Below are 25591 nucleotides of genomic sequence, written 5' to 3' on the forward strand. Positions count from 1 at the left end.
ACTCTACAAAATCACAGGGAGAAGTAAGTTGATTTCATTTTTGCTTAAGTATAGACCCTTCTCTGTATGTCGCTGCATTATAGCTAAGCCAAAGTTAAAAAAATGAAATGCAAAAACATATCTAGTCACGTTTATCTGCCTAACCTGTCTTCAACAAACCTTCTTTTTAATGACGAAGTTTATTGTAGCACGCGCGCGCGTGTGTGTGTGTCCATTTTATATCCGAGTTTTATGTTTCAACCCGGAGAAAATATTTTGACAATCAAGTCTAAACAAAATCTATAATCAATCGGACCTCTACAAACAAGTGGGTCAGGAAATGACACCGAAGAAACCTTGCGTGGTGATATGAGTCTTCAGGGCTTTTTACACTTGTGTTTCTTAACCCCGGACTTTCTCTGACCCAGGACTATCGTTAGTCCCGTACCAATTTTTTCAGCTTTTTACACTCGCCAATTAGTCCCGTACTATCTCTTGTCCGGGGCTAAGGAGAAAACTGACCTTTTTACACTCGTATTTCTTAGCCCCGGACTTTCCAAACCACATGAATATTCATAATTACGCTGTGTACTGTACACGTACACGCACGCACCGGCAGCGCTTGATTACCTCGTTTCTGATTGGCCAGTGAGGGTCGGACTTCGTCTCCGTCGCTTAGCCCAGGATTATTTTTTCGTTCTGTTTACACTCACTTGCTTGGCACCGCAATTGCGGTGCTAGCACCGCAATTGCGGTGCTAACCCCTGCTATTTTGCAGGGCCAGATAGTACCGTACTATCGGTGGGGCTAGCCCACTTTGGCAAAAACGAGTGTAAACAGAAAGTGGGCTAAGGATAGTCCCGTACCAACGGTGGGGCTAAGGCCCCCCCCCCCCCCCTTAGCCCCACCGTTGGTCCGGGGCTAAGCAAAAATTTACAAGTGTAAAAAGCCCTATCGTTATGAAGTCGAAATTGTGGAGCCAACGATAGTCTTTGTGGACTGTTAATTTGTGTGCAAATAACATGTGTGTCACTTTTTTGTTGTTGCTTTGCTTAAAAAAACAAACAGAACAAAAACAAAAACAGAAAACAAGGGTTTTTATTTTGTACACATAGGTGCTGTTTTTAATTTAATTCCAAGACATTTTTACGTTATAATCTTTTGTCAGTCGAAAGTGGACCGACTTTCATTTCCCGCGTTACAGTTCACCGTTATTGTTCGTTGCTCCGAAGATTATTTGGTTTAATCCGAAAACGAAATAAGGTTCCTTATTCCAATGGTTTGTTGATAAAAAAAAAAAGAACAGAAAAGGAAAGAAAAGAAAAAAAAAAACAAATAAGGTTGGTAATACTTTGTAGACTAGGGGACTCTGATCTTTGTACAGCACACTACGTACGTGTCTACCTATTCAGTCTCCCCACGCAGTGTTGTGTGAATGCACTCTTTCCTGATCACTTCTTTTGTTAAGGTGTTAGAGCACCAGGCATCCCGAGACTCCCCAAGTATTTCTGAAAGGGGTGATTACTTCAGGGGCTATTCAACAACTTGCATTGTTTACAGTGTGGTGAATTGCCTTGCTCATCAATCGGTATGCCAGGGACCAGGGGTCAAAAGAAATCGTGTTCATCTGTTTCTCCCCCTGGTGTCGATGCTTCTGAATTCTGTGAACAGATAAGTGAAGAGGTCAGAAAATTCTTCAGCAGTGAGCAGTTCAAGGAGCTGTTCAAAGTTTCCCTTGTGGAAGCAGTCCGCAACGAAATGCAAAAGCTTCAAACACAGCTTGAAATCGCGGAAGGCAAGGTGATCGAATTGGAGGCTGAAGTGAAATCAAAGGCGAGTGTCATCACGTCACTGCAAAAACAACACGAGCTTGACTCAGCCGATATAGCCAAGCTCAAACGAGACATGAATGATGCTGAACAATACTCGCGTCGTAACTGCGTGCGGCTATATGGCATCCCGGAAAACCCAAAGGAGGATACAGACCAGGTGATGCTTGATCTAGCCTCGGAGAAGCTGAACATCAAGCTGCAGCGACATGAAATTGACAGGTCTCACCGTGTGGGTGCCCCGCGTACCACCAGTTCAAGACCAGGGGCAAGGAAACAACCACCTCCACGCGCCATCATAGTCAAGTTCACCACTTACCGCACCAGAGACACGGTCATCAAAAGCCGGAGAAGACTGAAAGGTACTCATGTAGGGATTGAGGAAGATCTCACAGCAGAAAATCGCCTCCTGTTGACCAAAGCAAAAGAAGAAGTGGAAAGAAACGACAAACTGTGTGCAGCATGGTCCAGTGATGGCAGAGTCATCGTGCTGGTCAAAGCAACCAATGGATCCACTGTGAGAAAGAGAATATGGTCAGTCAGTGAATTGAAAAAGCTTTAAACAAAATATGTTATTTTCGTAAACTGACATCTACTATACGCATAATGATATGTTAACCTAATCAAATTTCCTTGATACTTAATGCATCCTCATTCACTCTTTAGGAGCAGACTCTCTTTTTGCTCTCACCCTCTCTTATGTACATGTATGTTCTTAGTTCTTGAAGTTATTTTAATTGTGTGTAGTGAGTCTTGTTTTGTTGCTCAATGTATTTTTCTGATATAGTCAACCAATGCCAGTTTTCTCACGTGAACCCTGAACTTAAAAAACTACATGAATATATTTCTCCTGCTAGCGATAACGAATATGTCTCTGATCAGTATTACTATTCAACCAAAGATTTTAACAGCGTTTTACATTCTAAGATGATTGCAAAAGAAAATGAATCTCCCCTTTTTTGTATTCATTTTAATTGTAGGAGCATGTCTCGCAACTTTGATAACTTAAACTCATTTTTAACTTCAATTCATATTGCACCAACTATAATAGGAATTTCTGAAACATGGCTGAATGCTAACTCACCTCTTGATATGTACAGGCTTGATAATTATTCTTTCTTTGCAAATAGTCGTAGATTTAAGAGGGGTGGTGGAGTTGGTTTGTATATAAAAAATGATGTCAATTTTGAACGAAGGACTGACTTGGATGTAAACAATAATTATATTGAAAGTATATTTTCTGAAATTGAAATGAATCATCGAAGAATTTTATTTGGAGTTATGTATAGACCACCTACTCAATGTGTTGAAGATTTTATGAAAGTTTTAAGTGAAGTATTACAAATTGTGCAAAATGAGAAAAAAGTGTTTTATTTGATGGAGGAAATTTTAATCGGCATATTTTTGGATTTGAGTAAGGCTTTTGATAGTCTTGATCATGATATTTTACTTAGTAAGATGTATTTGTATGGCATAAGAGGAGTTGTTTTAGATTTGTTCCGCAGTTATTTATCCGACAGAGTGCAATATGTTGTTGTGGATGGTTTTCAATCTAAATCTAAAGAATTGAAGTGTGGAGTACCCCAAGGGTCAATCTTGGGACCTCTTTTGTTTCTTATATATATATGAATGACTTATGTAATACGTCTGAGGTTTTTAGATATATATTGTTTGCTGATGACACCAGTATTTTTATATCTCATAATGATCCCCAAACATTACAAATCATAGTCAATAATGAGCTAAGTATAATTTCTGAATGGTTATATATGAATAAATTATCAGTAAATACAAGTAAAACACATTTTATGATATTCACCAATAGAAATGTTGATGTCAAGGATATTAGTATATATTTAGCAGGATCTGAAATTAAGCATGAAGTGTCTTTGCAATTTTTAGGAATCACAATTGATAATAAATTGACTTGGAAAGATCACATAAATATTATATGCAACAAAATTTCAAAAAATATTGGGATACTTTTTCGACTTAACTTTTTACCCACTGTTGTTCTTAAAATGATATATAATGCAATTATTGCGCCTTTTTTTGAATATGGTCTTTCTGTTTGGGGAAGTGCTGCAAATATATACATAGACAGACTTTTTAAACTACAAAAACGTGCAATAAGGGTTATAAACCATTCAACTTATTTACCTCACACTTCACCAATTTTTAATTCCCAAAAGATTTTAAAGTTGTATGACAGATATAAATATATTTTAGGCAATCTTATGTTTCTATGGCATAGAAAGCTTTTACCCGATTCTCTGATGCATTATTTCACCTTAAATTGCAATATTCATTTAATTCTATACCAGAAACGCTAAGAATTTGCATATCCCAAAAGTAAGAACATCATTATTTCAGAAATCTGTGTTTTATCAAGGTCCGCTTATATGGAACTCAATACCAGATGAGATTCGTAAAGTTACCTCTTTTAATGTATTCAAACGTAAACTTAAGGAGAATTTTATACAAAATTATAATTCCTAAGTTTTTGACATGCTTGGCTGGCAATACATGTATTCTATCTAATGATCGTAACTCACTTTATTCGTATTGTCTTTGTAATGTAAATGTAGTGTATTGTATATCATGCTGTATTGCTTTATGTTTTGTCTTGCAACGGTATATCTGTTCATCTCATTTTTTTTTTTTTTTTTATAGATATGAAAAATTTACCACCAATGCATTTTTTAAAATGGATTTTCTGGGTCGGCCAGATTTTAAGGAAATTTAATTCCTCGTTGGCTGCTTCCCTTCAGCTTTATGTATTCCAAAGTTATGTTTTTTTTTCTCTGTGTCTGTCATGATTGCTCATCATTGTCTTTCTCTGTTGTTTTTATGCTGAATAAATAAATTCAATTCAATTCAATTCAATTCAAAAAGCCAGGATTTTTGGCCTGACCTCGTTTTACCGTCTACCCGAAGTTTTTTGATGGTTTTACACTATTTTGAGGGTACTTGAATATCTTAAAATCTTCAACAATCCAAAATTTTTATAATTCACATTCGGATTCAGTACCCTAGAAATAAGGCAAAATGTTTGTTTGTGAGTGTGTGTGTGTGTGTGTGTCCACTTTTCACCATTTGTAAGGAAATATATTTGAAGTTTTGTTGCTTTTATTTTTGTCTGGAGTCTGCGGAAAAGAAGAAAGATCCATGCCCTGGTATACCAACCTAATTAGTTACTTTGTTCAGCTCGGGAGGAGGCGTTGTCTTAACGTTGACGTCGCAGGTCTGAAGCTTATTGATATCATCATTATTTATCATTGTCTTCAAAGACAAAAAAAAAAATCCAAATATCCGGTAGACAAATTGCCTCATAAAAAGCTAACCATAACACGCCTTTCGTATAAAGTCAAACTTGTCAATGTTCAGTTATTCGTTATAATGAGCAGCATAATCCCAGCATAACTGCAGAACTAGTCCAATAAATCAATCTCAGTTATCTTCCCTTCGAGTCCCTTGTTGTTTGATCAACTTTCACTGATTACCGATTTCATTTGTGAAACATTACCGTACTACATCTCATAACATCCAAATATAAAGAAGTTTTGCCCGCATTTCTGTAACCTTTGGTCTCCACTTTGACAGAAAGATTTTCAGCTTTATATTATTTAAAATGGATCCTCCTCATTGAGTATTTTTGATGATTGGTTGCATGGCATATTCAGTTACTTATTCAGTTCGATTTTCCTGAGGCACCCACTTTCCATTGCCGAAATTATTTGCCCATATTACCTACCTTCAGTTTCACACAACTACATGCAGGATATATAGGTATATCATTAAGCCTAATCTTTATTCTATTCTGAACAGGACGACTATAATACCATTCCCTATCACGCTGATACCAATCGCTTCCAGCTGATTTTTTCCCTTGAACGTTACAATAGACGTACAAGGGCATAGCCTCTCTATGTGACCGTTCATCACAAAACAAACAAAAAGTCGCACACCTTGATTTTACATGCGGACTCTAAAAAGGCGATGGGTTCAACCATCTCAATTTTGAGTTCTTTATATTTTCTGAAAGCTCTATCCTTCTGCTACATTATTTAAGATTTTGGGGTCTTAATATGAAAGGGAAAGTGTGTTTTTAGCAGTTTTTTTTTTTTTTACATCCCATTTCTTTCTTTTTTTTTGGGGGGGGGGAGTAGAATGATCGGGTATGCCTTAGAGGTCGCTTTATAATTCTTGAATTCCCTTGCACACTCTTCACTTTCAAGTCTAATAACGTTTGAAATTATAATTGTACTGCTTTGAAAGTTAGCTTTAATCATGGGCAGAGTGTGTTGATAACATGCTAAATTTCAGCTTAATCTGGTAATCTCTTCATTGTTGTTGCTCCGGTGGTTTACATCCTGTAATTTGTCCATTTCACAGCACAGCTCGCACGGCTTGGTAAAGATTAAGCGCTTGAATAGACCATGTACTTCAGAGCCTCTTTTCTCAGTTCACATTTTTCAGAGTGTGTGCTTTCTTTCCAGTGTTTGGGTAGGCTAGGGGAGTCCAATTGAATTGAGTTATACATCATTTTTAAGCTTAGATTCTGCCCTTTACTAAAAGTTAATGACTGGAGACTTTTTGTTTGTTTTGTGGTGCTGGGTCACATTTAGTCATTGATTATCATAACATAAATATTAGGAGTGGGAAAAGGGCATACTTGCACATAATTAATGATTGTGGGCATTCTCTGTATTGTATGACTTTTCCACAGTAGAAAAGAGATGTTCCCGGTTGCAAGTTTTTTTACACTTAAAAACATTTCTAATGGCTGCTCGGAACCTTGGGTACTGGGATGCGTATATGAAAGGGTTTGCGCAAGAGTTGACACAAATCAGCACAGACACAGCGTTGTGAAGAGGACTACGTACGTACAAGTTCACCTTTCCCTGCAGGACATATACCAAGGTAGTTAAGTGAAAAGGAGCAAATGTCAGGATATACGTTAAGACGATGAGGAAGGTCAGCCTGGCCATACGGTTGCGAGCTCGTATATGAGTGGACGATACCGAGGAGGCCTGAGAAAGGCCCTTGCGCGCACGGCGTGATTGACGATGGAGTGACCATGCTGTTACCGACTGTGTTATGATCATGATGGCAACAGGGAACAAAAACCTTATCATGATTAAGTAGAATATGATCGTTTTACTGGACGTGGCTTCATTTAGGAGTTTACAGGTGTTGTTGACCACCGCCATTTCAACAGAATAGAGACAGGATATAAATGAGAAAACACACACCGTCGATAAGTAATAGTAAATTTTGCGAGTGGTGACGTAAGATCGGAAATGGAGTGGACTCACCAATGCAATCGTGCGTTCGATGGCTATTCCTACTAGAGTATAAATGGACATGTTGACTGGGACCGACATAAAGTATCGCGTGTATGCAAACTTACAGTAGAGCGAACCAACTGGAGTACGCGGCACCCTGACAGCAAGAGGTAAGGGTAGGATAGAAATGGACGTAAGTAGATCAGTAACTGCCAGTGCTCCGATGAAGATGTCGGTCGAATGTTTATTGACTCCTACTTGCATCCGTAATGCGAGGATAACGAGCAGGTTCCCTACTATCCCAACGAAAGCACAGCTCATCTCCAGGCCATTCACCCACGTCCACTCAAAGAACCATACCCACTGCAATTGGTCGAGCTTTGGTGGATCACCGGATTGACTTGTCTCGTCACTTTCGGCAGAGGAATTCCATGACAAATTGCTTCTGCGAATTCCTGGAGTTCCTGCACATTCTATGTCTATTGTTCTGTCCTCCGAGATGGCAGTTTTACCAGAAAATGCGTCAAGAGGCGATACTAAGTCTCCATGGAGTATGATACCAATCACTAAAACCAAAGACCACATGATGACGAAGCCTAGAAGTCAGTCTCTGATATCTCTATGATGGAAGAAGAGAGAGAAACGATCGAACTCGAATGACATTTTGAAGTGGCATATTTAGGTATTTAAGCAGGTAATAAGACAACAAAGATTAAGAATCTACATTCTCATCAAGAAGATCGGAAGAAAATTCAATGAAAGTGATGTCAAAATTGTCTGTTCTATTTCGCTAAAACGCATACTTCTTGAAATCTGTAGCATTCTTAATAACTATCTATAATTTTGCTGTTTGCAAATGTTTTACCAAGCATTTAGAAACTCCATCGGGGATTCCTGATATTCTTAAATTGATGTACTTTCAGCGGCGCACACTTTCATTTATTGTTCAGGTGCAGTGAATGGTCAGTGGCATGAATCACGTAATGAATAAAAAGTCCTCAACAGTAATATCGTAATAAAACCCTTATACATGAGTCAGAACAATTATAAGTCTGTCACGACTGCAACAGATGTAGCAAAGTGCAGTGGAAATTGGAACAAACTTGTTAACTCATATGCTTTGCTCCGTAATAAAAACGAGGACAAAATAAAAAGAAGAAAAAGAAGAGTGGTTTGAGTAATGCGTGCTGTATTCGAATCGAAAACCGAAAATTCCACCTCACCAAAATATTTTTGTACTTCATAGAAACTGTCATCACATAGAGAAGGAAAAGCTTGTATATGAATATAATGGCACTTACGATAAAAGTCTGTCTTTAGCCTTTCTTCGCGAATCGGGATTATGGCGAAAGCGATGCTGAGAGTGTGTCGTATAGTCTTATCGGATTGAAGAAAGATAAACAATTGAACTCGTATTACGTTTTGAAGTGACATGTAATATTAGGAATCAAAATTCTCATTATGAACATTGCAAGGAAATTCAGTGAAAGTGATGACAAAATTATCTGTTCTATTCGGTAAAACTCATAATTCTTGAAATCTGTGGAACTCATATCAACTATCTCTCATTTTGCCGTTTCCAAAAACGTTTTACAAAGCATTCAGAAGGTCCATTCTGATAGTGCAAAATTGATATAGTTTCAGTGGCGAACACTTTCATTTTAATATCGTTCAGGTACTGTGAAAAGTCAATGGCATGAATCACGTAAATGAAGAAAAAAAGTCCTCAACAGTATTTAATATCGAAAAAAAAACCTACATTCATGAGTCAGAACAATCATAAGTCATAACTGGAACATCATGTAGCAAAGTGCACTTTGGAATTGGATGTTGTGAACTTACATGCTTTGCTGGGTGATAAAAACGAGGACAAAATACGAAGAAGAAGAAAACGAAGACTGGTTCGAGTAAAGCGTGCTGTATCCCAAGACCGAAAATTTCACCTCATCAAAATATGTTAGTACTTCAAAGAAACTGCCATCAGATAGAGAAGGAAAAGCTGGAAATGAATATAATGGCACTTACGATAAAAGTCTGACTTTAGGCTCTCTTCACGAGTTGGGATGATGGCGAGAACGATGCTGATACTGTGTCGTAGTCTCATTGGATTGGACTTCTCCGAAGATGTCTATTTGTACCCCATCTGGGACAGATAACATTATCGAACCTGTCACTCCCATAGGATTCGAAGCAAAAACCGAACACATCATCGTTGCAGTTGGGGCTCGACCAATAGAAAAACACCTGCAATACGCAGGCGCATGGAGCGAGTTACTCCGCGCCCCCATACACTTTTGATTCTTTTAAAGAAGAAAAAAAAAATCGAAAAAGAATCAACCCCCCATGAATTTCAATTTCCGTCTATCCCGCCCTTAGATTCTTCCCATCTATTAACAAAGTGGGGGATAACATTGAACTTTAATCCCTCCCCTGTCCGGTAGCATACCCCTCCAAACACACACACACACACACACACACACACACAAACTGAAAAACGGTCCGCTGCCCTTGCACGAGAACTGTCCTTGTTGCGTCCCCTGACGCACTCCCACCCCTTCCCGTGGCGCAACACGAGAACCCCCCCCCCCCGCGACACACACATTGACAATCGATCCCCACCCCCTGTGATATTTTCAGGCTTGCAGATGAAATGAATCAAAGTTGCAAAGGATCAATCATTATGACCAACATAATTAATACCTACGTGCCTTCCAGAATATTCTAGTCACTTCAAACGGCAGTTGCAACATTATTGGTGAAACTGATCATAACAGTCCTTGGCTTCCTATAGTAAACTTGTCTGACAATATTATACAGGTATAGTTATCAGTAAGAATCTGAGGAAATTCCACAGCAAAAAGTCAACGATTGCTATATAGAAGAACCGGCATACAGGATAGGGCATTTGAACTAAAGCACTGGATAAAAACCGAGACATATCTGCATGGTTGTACTCAGCCTGGCATTGTTGTCACAGGAACAGAAGGTGGTTGGGTAGTCCCTTGCAAAATAAGCAACTCGACGCAAGAACAGTATCTTAATAATTCCTTTCTATGCAGTAGTTCTTTTCAAAATGTGTTAGATGTCATTTATAATTGCTCCTGTGACGTATCCAAATAAAATGTTTCTTAGTGTGTTTATAAAGCCATGTTCTACATCATTGTTCCAGAAAGTTAAGTAAAAACAAATGAGTAAGTATGTGTATATGGGTGGGGGGATTTACGGGTATCATACAATCTTTTACTCGAGTTCTTTTTTCATCCCCCCCTCAAAAAAGTAGAAAAACAACAGCCAACAATCCTAACTATACGGTGAACCCAAGAAAATGCACTACGAATGAAAAGTATCAGTATTCAATTACTGCATTTCCATCGAACAGTTTTTTTCTTCATTTCCTTCAAATAGTTTTATCGATTAGTCCATACTGACTACACTGAAAAGAGTTCGCTGCATGGTCAATTAATTTTTCTCTCATGTGCATGGAATGAAAATTCAAAAGACAGCGTAGCATCAAGAAATCAATCTGGCATTTTAGTTTCTTAGGTCTTTTCCTTCGGAAATATCGCTAATGGATTCCCTATTCAATTCATTACCCTGCACTATCCATGGATGTTGAAAAGCAGGGAGTTAGGAGTTACGTTTAGACAGTTTTCCTTAAGTTCAAGGGTAGCTAACTTCCAGGATAAGCTCTTGGCCCTTAAAGAGATAGTATAGTTTGATTTTAATATTGATTCAGATTTGAATTTTTTTCTTTAGATAATTGGGAACCGTTAAATCTAAATTTAGAATGTTAGAGAGAAATCAATTCTAAGAGGAATTAAACGTTAATTTGATAAAGATCGGTTTTGAAATGACAGAGATATAAAAAGTCATCATAATAAGAAATGGGACCCACCCTTTCTTATGGCCTCTTTGGCTTTGGATGTGTCAGCTATTTCAAACAGATCTTCATAAAATAAACGTTTAATTCTTTTTTTTTAATTGTATACCTTCAATTTAATAATTTCAATATACAATTTGTTTTAAATGGTTTCTAAATTATCTAGCAGAGTGTGAAAACCTGAATGCGTTCATGACGAAAACTGTACTATCACCGTCTCAACGTAACTGATACCAACATTAAATGCCGAAGATGAACCAAGCCATTCCAGAAATATTCCACTAATCTTCTGACCAACGATTTTCACATCAGCTGTTACAATAACATGCACAAACGCTGGCCTGAAATTGACGGGAGTAAAAATTTTCTCGTTGAATAAAGGATGCTCATGAGTTTCATACTTTAAACGACTTCCCATTAAATATTAGCGTTTTCAAAACGTTTCCTAAACGTGTTTTTAGACATTGAAATCTAAAGATTTATGCTGGGTTCAAACTTTCTATGTTAAAATTAAACTTACGGTATTGTTCAGTTATTCACAATTTCGAAATTGTGCTAAGAAGAGGTATTTTCAATATGTTAATAGGCCTAATTAAGGTGTGTGTGATCTGATTTTAGTAACCATATCTTCATGCACTATGATGATGATGATGAAGCAGCATTTATATAGCGTCATTTATCTGTAGAAGCATTCAAAGGCGCCCAGCTCCCACAAAGTGTCACACATCATTCACAAAGTTGCTGGAAAAGATAAGTCTTAACAGTTCAGACTTAAAGGTATATATTGGGACTGTTGCATTTGCGAAGCTAGACTGGTAGAGAGTTTCACAGACGTGGCGCAACAAAAGAGAAGGCTCCATCCCCATACATTTTTAGGCGGGTATTGAGGCCCAACCAGATTTTGCTGGTATATAAAAGAATGTGATACAGATTCATCAATTGGGAATAGGATGTACGTATTGATGGTAGGACATTAGGAACAGGTTAGGACAGGATTATATAAGGATTAGGGTACATTAATCCCAGATTGTGCATGTTGTTGTTGTTGTTGTTGTTCATTTTCCATCTGTGAAGATAGCTGGATAGCCCATATTCAGCTACACTAAGCTGGTCTTCCATGGGGTCCAGTTGGTTGTGGGGTGGGACCACTTCACCGGGTTAGACACCCTGCTCTTTGCGATGAATAAATGAAGCGGGATCTTTTACGTGCATGAGCTGTCGTGACTCTCTCATACACGGGACCTCCATTTTATGTCCTATCCGAGGGACAGAGTGTTTTGCCTCTTGCTAGAGGGGACGGTATGTTTACACACAACATTGCTCAGTCCAGACTCGGGTTCGAACCCGGGCCGCGTGATCGTGAGGCAGACGCGCTACCGACTGAGCCAACTCGTCACCATATGTATAATCTCATAACTACAATTTTTTAAATAACCAATAAAAATAAACATGAGACGTTCTAAAAAAGGTTTTCTGGATGTTATTGACGGATATGAAAGGTTTTCTAAACGTTTTGGATTACATGTAGGTCATAAGACATCTTGGACGTTCTTAAAGCGTTTTTTTAAACGTTCTAGACAGTTTTCAAAGGTTTTCTGGACGTCCGTAGATTGTCCACAAACGTTTTGGATATTCTTAAAAGGTTTCATTGACTTATGTAACGTCTACAAGGTTTTCTGCAGGTATTTAGATAATCCGAAACGTTTTTATAACGTCCATTTGAAACGTTTTGAATACGTCGAAAACCTTCCACAAAAAGACGCTCTGAAAACGTTTTGACAAAACGTCCAAATAACGAACTTGGAATTTTTCAACAATGAAAAGAAAACGTCCAAATGTTAGCTGGGTTATAAAATATATGATTATTAATGCTTCATAATCATGTTCATATCATTTTGAGTTAAAGTAAAATCATTTCATGTCCACTGGTGCTAATGGTCGTAGTGACAAGATTGACAGCAGCAGGCAAAATAAGTCTTTTAGGTATTAGTAGATAAAACGTAGGTTGCGGAAACTAATGTTAAAGCGGTTCTTTGTGGAAATAGAACATTACATAATATGCAGCCCCCCACAATGTTAGTGAGACGTATATTGTCATCAAAAGTTGTTAATATTTTGACATACATGTTCCTCACTGGCACATATGAATTGTCATATGATACGATGCACACATTTTCTTTGCAGTTTCAGCAAGATTTAAACTCTGTATACGAGGTTAAGATTATGTAGGGTGCTTATTTCAATAAATGGAATGACTTACGAAAAATTACTCAAAATCGATTTATCTGTAACTTGCATTGGTATATTATATCAATAAATACGAGAGTGTTGTTTCTCGATATTTTCGTATTCACGAAAGAACATTTAAATTTTTTCTTCAAAATTTCTCTCGCTTTATTCTGGAATGTCGCGTAGTCTGCATTCAACGATAGACTTAACTTTGAATACTGTCAAATGATCACAATTTCTTGATAAGTTCATTAGTGCTGTAACTGCTCTCTTTTTTTTTTTTTTTAAATATTCGAATACAGCTATCTTGTTTTAACGAAAATCCAACAAGTTTTGAAGATTGATTTAGTCTGATACGCAGCCATTTATTGACAAAAGGAGCCTTCTTCCATACTGGACTATTCTTTAAATTGACTATGCTAATACTTCCTGCAGATATCCTACACCGAACTCTATAATTATATATATATATATATATATATATATATATATAAATTATACATAAAGTCAGATCAATAACAGGGAGAAGTAAGCTGATTTCATTTTTGTTTAGATATATACTAATAGGCCATACTCTGTCGCTGCTTTATGGCTAAGCCAAAGTCAATACTGTACTGCAAAAAACATAAACATCTAGTCATGTTTATCTGTCTTACCTAACTTCAACAAACTTTTTTGTTTTATTAAGAAGTTCATTGTAGCGCGCGCGCGCGTGTGTATGTGTCCGTTTTATATCCAAGTTTTATGCTTTTTCAACCCGATGTAAGAGTTTTGACGATCAAGTCTTAAAAAAAAGCTTTAATCGATCGGGCCTTTAGAAACATGTGGTAAAGGAGATGACACTGAAGCAATCTTGCGTGGTGTAAATGAGTCTTCGATACGGAGTCGACATTGTGGAGCCAACGATAGTCTTTCTGGACGGCTAATTTGTGAGTAAATAGCATGTTTGTCTCACTTTTTTGTTGTTGCTTGCTTTTCAACAAAAAGAAAAACCACCCCCCCCCCTCAAAAAACCCAAGATTTTATTTTGCGCGGGTAAGTGTTTTTAATTCAATTCCAAAACACCTTTACGTTATAATCAAATCTTTCATTTCCCGCGTTACAGCTAGTTCACCGTTATTGTTCGTTGCTCCAAAGATTGTTCCGAAAACGAAATATTAAGGTTCCTTATTCCAATGATTTTTTAAAAAAAAAAAAGGAAGGAAAAAAAATAACGTTGGTTATTCGGAATGTTGGTTATACTTTATAGTCTGGGTGACAAAGCCAGGATTTTGGGCCTGACCTCGCTTTACCGTCCGCCCGAAGTTTTTTGATGGTTTTATGCTATTTTGAGGGTGCTTGAATATCTTAAAAATAAAATCCTACTCAATCCCAAAGTTGCCTGATTCACATTCGGATTCAGTACCCTCGAAATAAGGCAAAATGTCATCTTTTGTGTGTGTGTGTGTGTGTGTGTGTCAAATTTTCACCATTTGTAACGATGTATTATATATAAATGTCGCTTTAAAAGAAGACTGTACCGGTATTCTATTTTTTGATACGCTGTTTATCTAATTCATAAAGACCAAAGCTGTGCAAATAAAAGCGGCTAACTTCATGTGCGTGCGCAGGCATGTACGCCGCGATCACTCATGATTTAAAAAGCAATTCCGCAGTTAGGTGAATATGGCATGGATAAAAGAAATGTTCCTCTTTATCTTACTCTTTAATTTAGGTATCAAATAATGCCATGGATGTTTCCCAATCATTAAAGTCTTTCAATTCAGTAGATTTTATTTATCGTATTTATTGGTTTTGCGAGATCTGAAACCATCATTTAAAATGAACATGTGGGACTGGGGTTCCTCTGATAATTTCCCTCAAAGTTTTGCTAAAGTGTAAAAGATAAATACATTTTAATACTCCAGAATTCATGTGACATTTCGTCAATTACAAAAGGGTTAAATGAGCTGCGGAATTACTCCGGACAATTGTAACGTAACCATGCTTTTGGGGGTCTAGCTTATAAAGTATTGGTCGAACTGTTAAAGATATTTGCATGAACATTTCCCATGATGCAATAACACTTTGTTTGCAGTAACTTGAATTTCAGCACACTTTTTGTTACAAGACATTGACTTTTTTTTTTTGTCATGTCCTTTTTTTCGTAACGTTACTAACCAGTCCTTTTACGTGTCATAGCAATTCTAATATTTATTGGATTGTACTCATCCTATTCTATAGCAAACACCTGGGAAGGATGAACATGTTTTTAAAATGATTTTGACTTGAAATAAACAAAGTGATTCAGTAGTAAAGATAAATATTTAAATTTGTTTAAATGTAAATTTTCTAACCGCGTAATTGCCCTTAAAGTTAGACTGTGTAGAGCAATTTTAAGCGACGACATTCAATTCAATTCAATTTATTGAAAATAAAACCAAACATAGTCCCCAAGAAGTGCAGCTTGTGAGTGGGGCATACTGTGACATATATAACATATAAACAGTTATAACATAATAAGACATTTATGACATTCATAACATTCACAACATTTATAACAGTTTTAACACTTTAATACAGTCATAACATTATAGAATTCATACACTACATTTATATAAAATGTACAAGACAAGGAAAAAACCTGAAATATTGAAGATAACAACGTAAACCACCCCCCCCCCCGATAATGATACAGTGAAATGTGCTAGAGCGTCAATTGGTCACACACACACACACACACACACACACAGTGATTCGTCGACACTCTACAGAGGAAAATCGATATACTGGACATAGATCAAATGTACACTTGTAACAGAGCCTGGTATAGTAAAAACAAACTGATTTTATCAGTCCCAATGAAATAGGCCTAGTACTGTAGGCCTACACCGCCAGGGGCGGTCCCGGTTTTGCACGTTTGTTTGTTTGTTTGTTTTTTAAAGAAAATAACAAGTGATGGCAAGATATCTGGCACACGCAATAAGCATACCGAGCCTCCTCTGTATAGCAGTAGTAGGACCTACATCTTCATAAATTATAATGATAGCTGTATAGCTCATCTATTTCAATCTAGCGAGTAAATAGGCGTATGATTTGCATAAAATCCTGAATCTATAGTAACACTGTACACAGTGTAAATGTGTAAAAGTTCAGTCGTACTGACCTTAACGTCTGTGCAGCTAAGTGGTTCCAATCTGGTAATTTGGAAGGAATTGAATGCAACATTTGTCCTAACACGACATGAAAGTCGACATCCACGGCACTTACGCTTCCCTACAAGCGATTTGGTTTAAATTCACGTGAGCAATTGGATATGAGCCATAAAGTATTTCGTGTTATTTTGGTGCAATCTGGTAAGGTGGATTTTGAGATATCTACATGGATTCGGAAGTACTACAGTACGCTAATATCACGCCTAGACAGTCATACACTACAGGGCCAGCGCGCGGTGGGCCATGGGATCGCGAAGCGGCGGCGCGGCACTGTAGTGTAGTGTAGTAGGGTGGTACATCCTATTACCGGACGCTTTTTTTTCGTGGCTTTGAATTCTGTGGTACTCAGAGGATGAAATTTCGGCTAAAAATAACACTACTTATTCACAGACTCCTGGAAATTATGATTTCAGCCAACTTATGTCAATTCTTCGTTCCAGTTTTTAGAGAATATGCTTCAAACGTTCCCCCTCTTAAAATAGTTGTTTTTTTGCGCGGTGCTAAATCGCATTGTATGACCGGACGCGATTTTCGTAATCGAGTAATCGAGGTCTTTCGCACCTAGTCCTTGCACGAGAATCACAATTCATCCCAAAAATCACCGTACACATTCTCACCGAGCGGATGACAAAGAAAAAATCGGCAAATGAGGCTCAAATTTCGTATTTTACGGTAAAATGTCTGTCTTGAACATTTCGAACAGTTCACGCAATAAAACCTTGTGAGAAAATCGACAACTGGTCATAGACTCTACTTCAGTTTACGTGCTTTGTCTATGGGAGCTGCACGCGCGGGTGATGAGTTGCGGGCCCCTTAGCGCACAACTATTCCGCATCGTTCGCGTTTGAGGACGATAGCTACAAATTTCCGATATCGATCAGTGAAATTTTGGTTCTATTGGAATCTTCAGCATTTTTCCTGTATGTGAGTGGGATTTCATAGAATTTCAGTCATGAAATGTGATTCAAACATGCATGAATATTAACTATATACGAGGTGCGGGTCACTCAACTATAAATTTGAGGTAAAATGTGATTTTTTTCGTGTTTTCACATTTTTATGTGGTGTTTTTTTGCAATTTCGGTCCACACAAAGTTCTGTGAGGCTACTCTACGAAGTCTCGCGCGTACAGAATGTCATTAGTACGCAAAAATGTGCGTGTCCGGTAATACCTTGACCGAAAGATCGGTCTGTATCTGTCCGTCGGGGAATGTTCCGCGGAGACTGCGTCTGGCTTCACGGATCCCCTCCGTATACAGACCGAAGTCAATGATTGCGGCTCCTGTGTGGAGCAGTCGCGCACAGATCAAACGTTACGATAAACGAAATTTCAGACAGCTTTTTTACATTCAAACAAGTATGACATGACATTACACATTATGCAGCAATATTTGGGATAAATTTCTCACATTGTGCAATCGAAATACTCACATAACCTCGGTTATAATGCAGAAATTTTATCGATATCGCAACATCGCCGTTCGCGAGCAGTAAGTCGCCATTTTGAATCTGTAACAATTGCTAAGCCAATCACATGCGAGGTACGTGTTTTAGTAAAACAAACACGTAGAAACTACCTCGCATGTGATTGGCTAATAGATTCATAGTGTATGTTTCTGCAGTTTGAATGTGACGACGCGACAGGCTGTGTTTTACGTTGAAAATTCTCCTAAAATGTTGGATTATTCATTAATCTGGTGAGTGTAACGTATTCATAAAAAAATAAATTCACCATACAAGCTTAAATTTGCCGACCTAGGGCCGTGAATTAGACGCAATCGAGAAGGGTGAGGTACCTCACCCAATTTTCCATAGAGACAGTGGTTAAGAACATCCACACAGCAATGGGTACTGCAACCTTCCGTCTGTCTACGGGGGACAGCGGTAATGGCAAAATATAAAAGAGTCCTCCGGACAGACGGATCTTTCTGTCTAGGTAATACCATGCGTCCGGTAATACCATGCTTGCCCCTACAAGTGGCGTACGTGGTCAGACCACACTTCGAGATAGGGTCCTACTGAAATTAGATCTAGTTCTTGGTGTGAATAGGACCACCAAGAGATCTATGTTCGCTAAAAACATCGGAAATCCATAAACCAGATTCCTTATCACAAAATTCAGCACAGGAACAACAGAGCCTGCAGGACAAGGGTCTAGATCTAGGCCATGTAGTCTGGACTTAACTAGGACTGCCACTTGACTAGTCCTAGTTCTAGTCTAGAGTCTACGTAACTACACGCAGCGCTGTCGCGAAGCGACAGCGCTGCACCTCTATTCCTTCGCGGACGTTGTTATCGTTCACTGTTTCCTTCATGAATATCTTTATTAATCGTGGAAAACTAAAATATAAGGAATTATCGTAATCTATGACCATCATTCAATAACCGGTATGCGATTTTTTGTTTAATTACGTCTAAAACTTACCGAAATCTATGGCTGAAATCAGGTCTGTAAACGTCCTTACTGCTTCACTCCTCATCTGCGTGTTATATGAATGGCATTCACTCTCGTATACTACAACGTAGGTAGTCGGGGCGGAAGTGATGAGATAGTCGGATGACCCCGACTAAAAAAGTTCAAATCATTGCCGGTGCAGCACGCGCGGATCTACTACAAGCTTTACGTAACACATGAAACGCACGGGCGCACGGGCGTACGTAAAAAGCAACCACTTCTGAATGCGCATGCGTGGTAGTTTGTTGCTTTTGTGAAGCTCTCGAAGGAAAAGATGCCACCGCACGATCTACTCCGAAAAATTCAACAATAAGGTCTGGATACCAACAAAACGCCGAATTCAACTCAACCATCAGGAAAATACGCTGTAGGTAAGTGTTGCAAATTATATTACTCTTAAAATCATACAAAATAAAAGGTATTTTATGTGATTTTGCCGTCAATAGTGACGGTCGTTTACAACGTTGAAACACTAACACATGTCAGACCCTGTGCGCAGCACAGTGTCTGGTCAGGCTAGAGTCTACGTGCACTGGCCACTGGGTGCCCTTTTCTTCTTACTAGGCCTAAATCGTGCGTGACGTTGAAGAGAGTCGACTTCTTGGATTTAGATTTTGATATTCACTTATACTAGTAGTCCTCATCTACGTTAGATAGAAACTATCGCTCAATGCATTTAGTGTAACGTTAATTGTAATACTTACACACAGTTACTAGTTTTCTACGGGCAACACGTTCCGATAACGATGCCAATTTCAGTTTGCATATCTGGAAATTTCCCAGCAAGTTTTATCTAGGCTACTAATTCTAGGCCTATTCTATATAAAAAAAAAATAAGTGATTCTTTTTGGAAATTAATAGATATTATTTGACATGTTTGTTTCAGATCCATATTGCAATTTGACTAAACAGCAACTTTGGCAGTACCTTACCTGGTACTTCGAGTGAGATGATTTGGATTTGATTCGAATTTATTGCCACTTCCTGGGGTGGAACACCCTGATCACCAGAGCTAGTTTCCATAGGGGTCCACATGCATTATAGGGATCCACATTTCATCAGTAAATTGATATCTATTATACAATGTAGCTTGTCTTGCTTGCCATCTAGTCGGAGTTGTGAACCTATGACGTACGCCGAATTGTGTGAATCGTTCCATTAACCGGCTTGCTCGCTTTCGAATTTCATTTTTTTTTTCAAAAAATCATTACAGGCTTATCCGGGGTCTTAAAATCCTCTCTTTCCAGTATAAAGTAGGCATTAAAAAGATGTAAATAAGAATTATAAGATAATTAGAGAATATCAGTACAGACCTCTTTTAACTTTTGTCTGTAGGCCTACATAGTTTGCGTTAAGAAAAAATGGTTCGTGTCCTGGTAGCATACAAGGGGGTGTTTCACGAAATCGAACTTGATTTGAGATTAACTTGTACAATTATGGTATGTCACTGGTATCCCTGTTCAATTTCACAAGGTTACATCATCACCCACTTAAAATCATCAGTAATGTTTACAGAATAGAAACTCTAATTCCGTTGTTATTTATTCCATTTGTATTATCGATGGCTAAATGAAAAAGGTCTCAGAAATCTTCATTTTCATTAGAAGGTTGGTAAACATTAAAGACACACACAGCATACCATAATTTATCGTCAATCTTAAATTTTAAGTCCGACTTAGAATCTTTGTGAAACACCATCGTTCAGCTACACCGATTGCAGTGCGCGTGTCAGTTCGTAGCGGTTCTACACCATCGTTCCCGAAAAAGTTAAAGTAAAAGGTAGTGAGTAAGTATGTGCATAGTAGGGGGTAGGAGCGAAATACGGTTAACATCACAATCATTTATTTCTTTAATGTCCCAAGCAACAACAACAAAGCAACCAAGAATACGGCGAGGCCAAAAAAGATGCACCGTGAATAAAAAGTAGCAGATATCTAGTTACTGACCGGTACTTTATTTTCATCGAACATAATAATTCCTTTATTTTCGACGAACAGTTTTATAGATCTGTTTAAACTGGCTTTGCCGAAAAGAGCTCGCTGCATGGATGATTTATTTCCCTTTTGTGCCTGGAATGAAACATAAAAAAAAACAACCTTCCACTCTTCGATAGAAAGGATACTGACTGACTGAAACGAAGGAATCAATACTAGTCACTGGCGTAGCCAGGGGGGGGCGATGGGGGCGGTCGCCCCCCCTAAGATTTGGACCGGGGATTTGGGAGGCGGGAAAAAAAAAAATGCGTGTATACTTTATGCATGCACATGAAGCGGATCTCCTTTGCAACCTTTCATCAAATAAGATTTTTTTTTTTAAATTTCACTCAAAGTGTGCACCAGATCGTTGAATTTCAATTCAAAATATGCAAAATCTCTCGTGCTTGGGAGGGGGATACCCCCTCCCAAACCCTCCCCCTCTGTGCCTCTTTCCCTAGCTAAGTACACTTTTTAGATTTTTTTAAAAATTCTGAATAATTCTGAGTGCACAAGACTTATCACTTATATTCCGAAAACTGAAGGTTCCCTCATGTATCTTAAGGGGAATTTCCCCTTTTAATAGACCCTTTCCTCCCTCAGCCCCCCCCCCCCCATCAGCTTTTTTTTTTTTTTTTTTTTTTTGGTGATTTCCCAAATGTTGATTCCATCAAATATGCGTATACGAGATATCTCAATTTCAACCTTAAAAAGATAAAAGCTCCATCGGAAGGGAAGGGTGGAGATAACACTCGCCCACGCCTTCTCCCTGCTCGCCGCCCCCCCCCCCCCCCCCGCCATGCAAAGAAGTAGACTGTGGCTATACCCAGATCGCTTTATTTCAATTCTAAAAACGCAAAAGCTCCGCGAGCGGGAGGGGGAATCCCCCTTCCCCTAAGCTCTACCTCACTAGACTTTATACATACGCACAGATGGTGCACATTCGGAATAACAGTTAAATTCCGTGATTTTAACACTTCGATGAAAAAGTATTGCACCAAAAATTTGCACCAGATCGCTGAATTTCAGGTCTGAAAACGCAAAATCACCTTCGTGTGGGAGGTGATATGCCCCTATCTACACCCTCGTGTGCATGCTTTTTCTGTTTGATTGCTGAACAGACAGCGTTCATGATATTCAGTGTAAGAATTAATACAAGAAGTCTAGTGTATTTAAATTATACCATTTTATAGGCAAATTGTTCAATAATAATCTACACTAAAATATACTGCAACCTTAAACAAGTGGGACTGTTTCAACTCGTTAAAACAGGCAAAAACATCAAATTGCACCATTTGCAACATCAAAATGCAAAAAGTTCTCACCGTTGGAGGGGGACACCCCCCTCCCACACCCTCCCCTACCCCCTCGCTCGCTCCGCTCGCTCGGGTTCAGTCGCGTTCATGATATTCAGTGAAAAGAATTAATACAAGAAGACTAGTGTATTTAAATCATACCATTTTATAGGCAAATTGTTCAATAATAATCTACACTAAAATATACTGCAACCTTAAACAAGTGGGACTGTTTCAACTCGTTAAAACACGCAAAAACATGCATCAAATTGCACCATTTGCAACATCAAAATGCAAAAAGTTCTCACCGTGGGAGGGGGACACCCCCCCCCCCTCCCACACCCTCCCCTACCCCCTCGCTCGCTCCGCTCGCTCGGGTTCAGTCGCGTTCATGATATTCAGTGAAAAGAATTAATACAAGAAGACTAGTGTATTCAAATTATACCATTTTATAGGCAAATTGTTCAATGATAATCTACACTAAAATATACTGCAACCTTAAACAAGTTGGAATGTTTCAACTCGTTAAAAACACGCAAAAACATGCATCAAATTGCACCATTTGCAACATCAAAATGCAAAAAGTTCTCACCGTGGGAGGGGGACACCCCCCTCCCACACCCTCCCCTACCCCCTCGCTCGCTCCGCTCGCTCGGGTTCAGTCGCGTTCATGATATTCAGTGAAATGTATGTAAATTATACCATTTTATAGACAAATTGTTCAATAATAATCTACACTAAAATATACTGCAACCTTAAACAAGTGGGACTGTTTCAACTCGTTAAAACACGCAAAAACATGCATCAAATTGCACCATTTGCAACATCAAAATGCAAAAAGTTCTCACCGTGGGAGGGGGACACCCCCCTCCCACACCCTCCCCTACCCCCTCGCTCGCTCCGCTCGCTCGGGTTCAGTCGCGTTCATGATATTCAGTGAAGTGTATGTAAATTATACCATTTTATAGGCAAATTGTTCAATAATAATCTACACTAAAATATACTGCTACCTTAAACAAGTGGGAATGTTTCACGTCGATAAAACGCGCAAAAGCATGCATCAAATTGCACCATTTGCAACATCAAAATGCAAAAAGTTCTTACTGTGGGAGGGGGGACACCCCCTCCCACACCCTCCCCTACCCCCTCGCTCGCTCCGCTCGCTCGGGTTCAGTCGCGTTCATGATATTCAGTGAAAAGAATTAATACAAGAAGTGTATCTAAATTATACCATTTTATAGGCAAATTGTTCAATAATAATCTACATCAAAATAAACTGCTACCATAAACAAGTGGGACTGTTTCACGTCGATAATACGCGCAAAAACATGCATCAAATTGCACCATTTACAACATCCAAATGCAAAAAATTCTTACCGTGGGAGGGGGGACACCCCCCTCCCACACCCTCCCCCCCCCCCCCCCCTCGCTCGCTCCGCTCGCTCGGGCTCAGTCGCTTCGCTCCCTCGCACACTAACCGCCCCCCCTAAGATGAAATCCTGGCTACGCCGGTGATACTAGTACCATCATTGAATGCCGAAGATAAAACCATGCCGTTACAACAACAACACCAACAACAATTTAAACAAAAATTGACCACTGTATGTTAACAATGTATATATTTATATTTATTTCTGCAATATTGTCGTTGCTTCCAATTGTAAAGTGTGACTGCGCATTGTCCGTTGTCATCAATACATACTACAGAGTATATAGATAATTCATTCAATTCAATTCATTTCATTAGTTTTCTTTATTTAACACATCGAAACCCTAGTCAAAATTGGGTTACTATTTAAGTTTGCTAGTACGTATTATATCAATTTCAATTGCACGTTAAAAAGCAAAACGCACTATAAACATATGATCATCAACGTATTAAATGAGCAGGTATAATTTGCGACATTCTGTAATACTTATTGAAAACTTTTGTACAATTCCAGTAGGTTCATAAAAAAAAACCACAGCAAAAAATACATGTTAGCCTTATGTAAAGTATAAGTCTTATTTGAAGGAAGTTACTTTAGAATAGACACTCGTATAGGCCTACTGAAAGGTTGGAAAATTGTAAATGATTGCACAGCGTACCTCTGTGTGTATATCTGTGTGTGTGTGTGGGGGGGGGGGTCTTGGCTTCTGCATGTGTGATTATGATTATTTAAGCCCAAACAAAGTTCTTTAATGACAATTTAGGTGGTTTGATGATGTCTGAAGCACTTTGTTTTGCTTTCATTTTTGTCTGTAATCTGCGGAAGAGAAGAAAGATGCTATAAGGCTTATTTTGTCAGTATTATGTGACTAACTGGCAGGTCGAATACGTGTGTGTATTTGAATCAATGGTGAATGTTGAACACTCATTTAGTCATCGATATTGTTGATAGTGATAGTGATCGTCATTATTGCTATTGTCATCATCATTTGTATTTTACAAGTTTTATTCATCATTAAACATCATCAGTATTATATAGTCATTATTCATCGTCACGAATAGATATCGAGTCAATAATTGCCTCATAAAGGACCAACCGTAACGTACGTTTTCTAGAAGTCAAACTTCTCTTGTTCGTCATAATAAGCAGCATCCTCCGTGTACATTTCTAGGACTAGTCCAATCAACAACTCTTATTGCCCTTAGAGTCCCTTGTTTATCGATTAGCATTCCCTGATCACTGATTCCATTTTCTGAAAACATGATCGTGCTGCATCTCATAACAGAAAACGTTTCGCCAGCATTTTTTGAATTGCTATTCAGCGTTTTGAAGAAAACATTTTCAGCTGCAATTTATATATCTAACCAAAATGGCTGTTCCTCATCAACTATGTCTGATGGGTAGTTGCATGGTACATGTAGTCACTTATGCATTTTGATTTCTCTGAGGCACCACATATGGCCACTGCCAATATTATTTGCCCTTATCTTCAATTTTTGCACGATATTGTTAACACTCGACATGTATAGGTATGACATTAAGTCTAATTTCTATTTTGATAATTCTAAACAGGACTCACATAATACTACCCTCTATCACGCTTACATCAATCGACTTCCAGTATACAGGGATTTTGGTTTAAGAACTCCTCAATAGATGTACGAGGGTATATAGCCCAGATTCATATCGTAGCTGATAGTAGTAGGAGTTGGAACACTTGCACACATTAATGATTGTGGACATTCTCCGTATTGTATGACTTTTCCACTGTAGAAAAGAGATGTTCCCGGTTGTCAGCTCGTTTGCACTTAAAAACATTTCTAATGGCAGCTCGGAACCTTGGGTACTGGGATGCGTATATGAAAGGGTTCGCGCAAGAGTTAACACAAATCAGTACTGACACAGCGTTGTGAAGGGGGCTACGTAGGTACGATTGCAGTTTTTCCTGCTGGAGATATACCAACATAAAGCCAGTTAAGTGAAAAGGAGCAAATGTCAGGATGTACGTCAAGACAATGAGGAGGGTCAGCCTGGCCATA

The 25591-nt window shown here is 38.5% G+C and overlaps 1 protein-coding gene across 1 annotated transcript; it reads left to right on the plus strand.

The window, feature by feature from the left end:
- Positions 1-1569: 1569 nt before the first annotated feature.
- Positions 1570-2370, plus strand: LOC139734505 (uncharacterized). The gene has a single exon (XM_071645285.1). It carries the CDS (start codon positions 1570-1572, stop codon positions 2368-2370), a length of 801 nt encoding a protein of 266 aa, XP_071501386.1.
- Positions 2371-25591: the final 23221 nt, after the last annotated feature.

This window comes from Diadema antillarum, unplaced genomic scaffold (genome assembly GCF_040938485.1).
Source record: "Diadema antillarum isolate AM-2024a unplaced genomic scaffold, OU_Dant_1.0 seq00000530_RagTag, whole genome shotgun sequence".
NCBI lineage: Eukaryota > Metazoa > Echinodermata > Echinoidea > Diadematoida > Diadematidae > Diadema > Diadema antillarum.

Excerpts from the sequence above, each read along its gene's own strand:
- LOC139734505 (XM_071645285.1), top strand. The coding sequence starts at position 1,570 with ATGCCAGGGACCAGGGGTCAAAAGAAATCGTGTTCATCTGTTTCTCCC.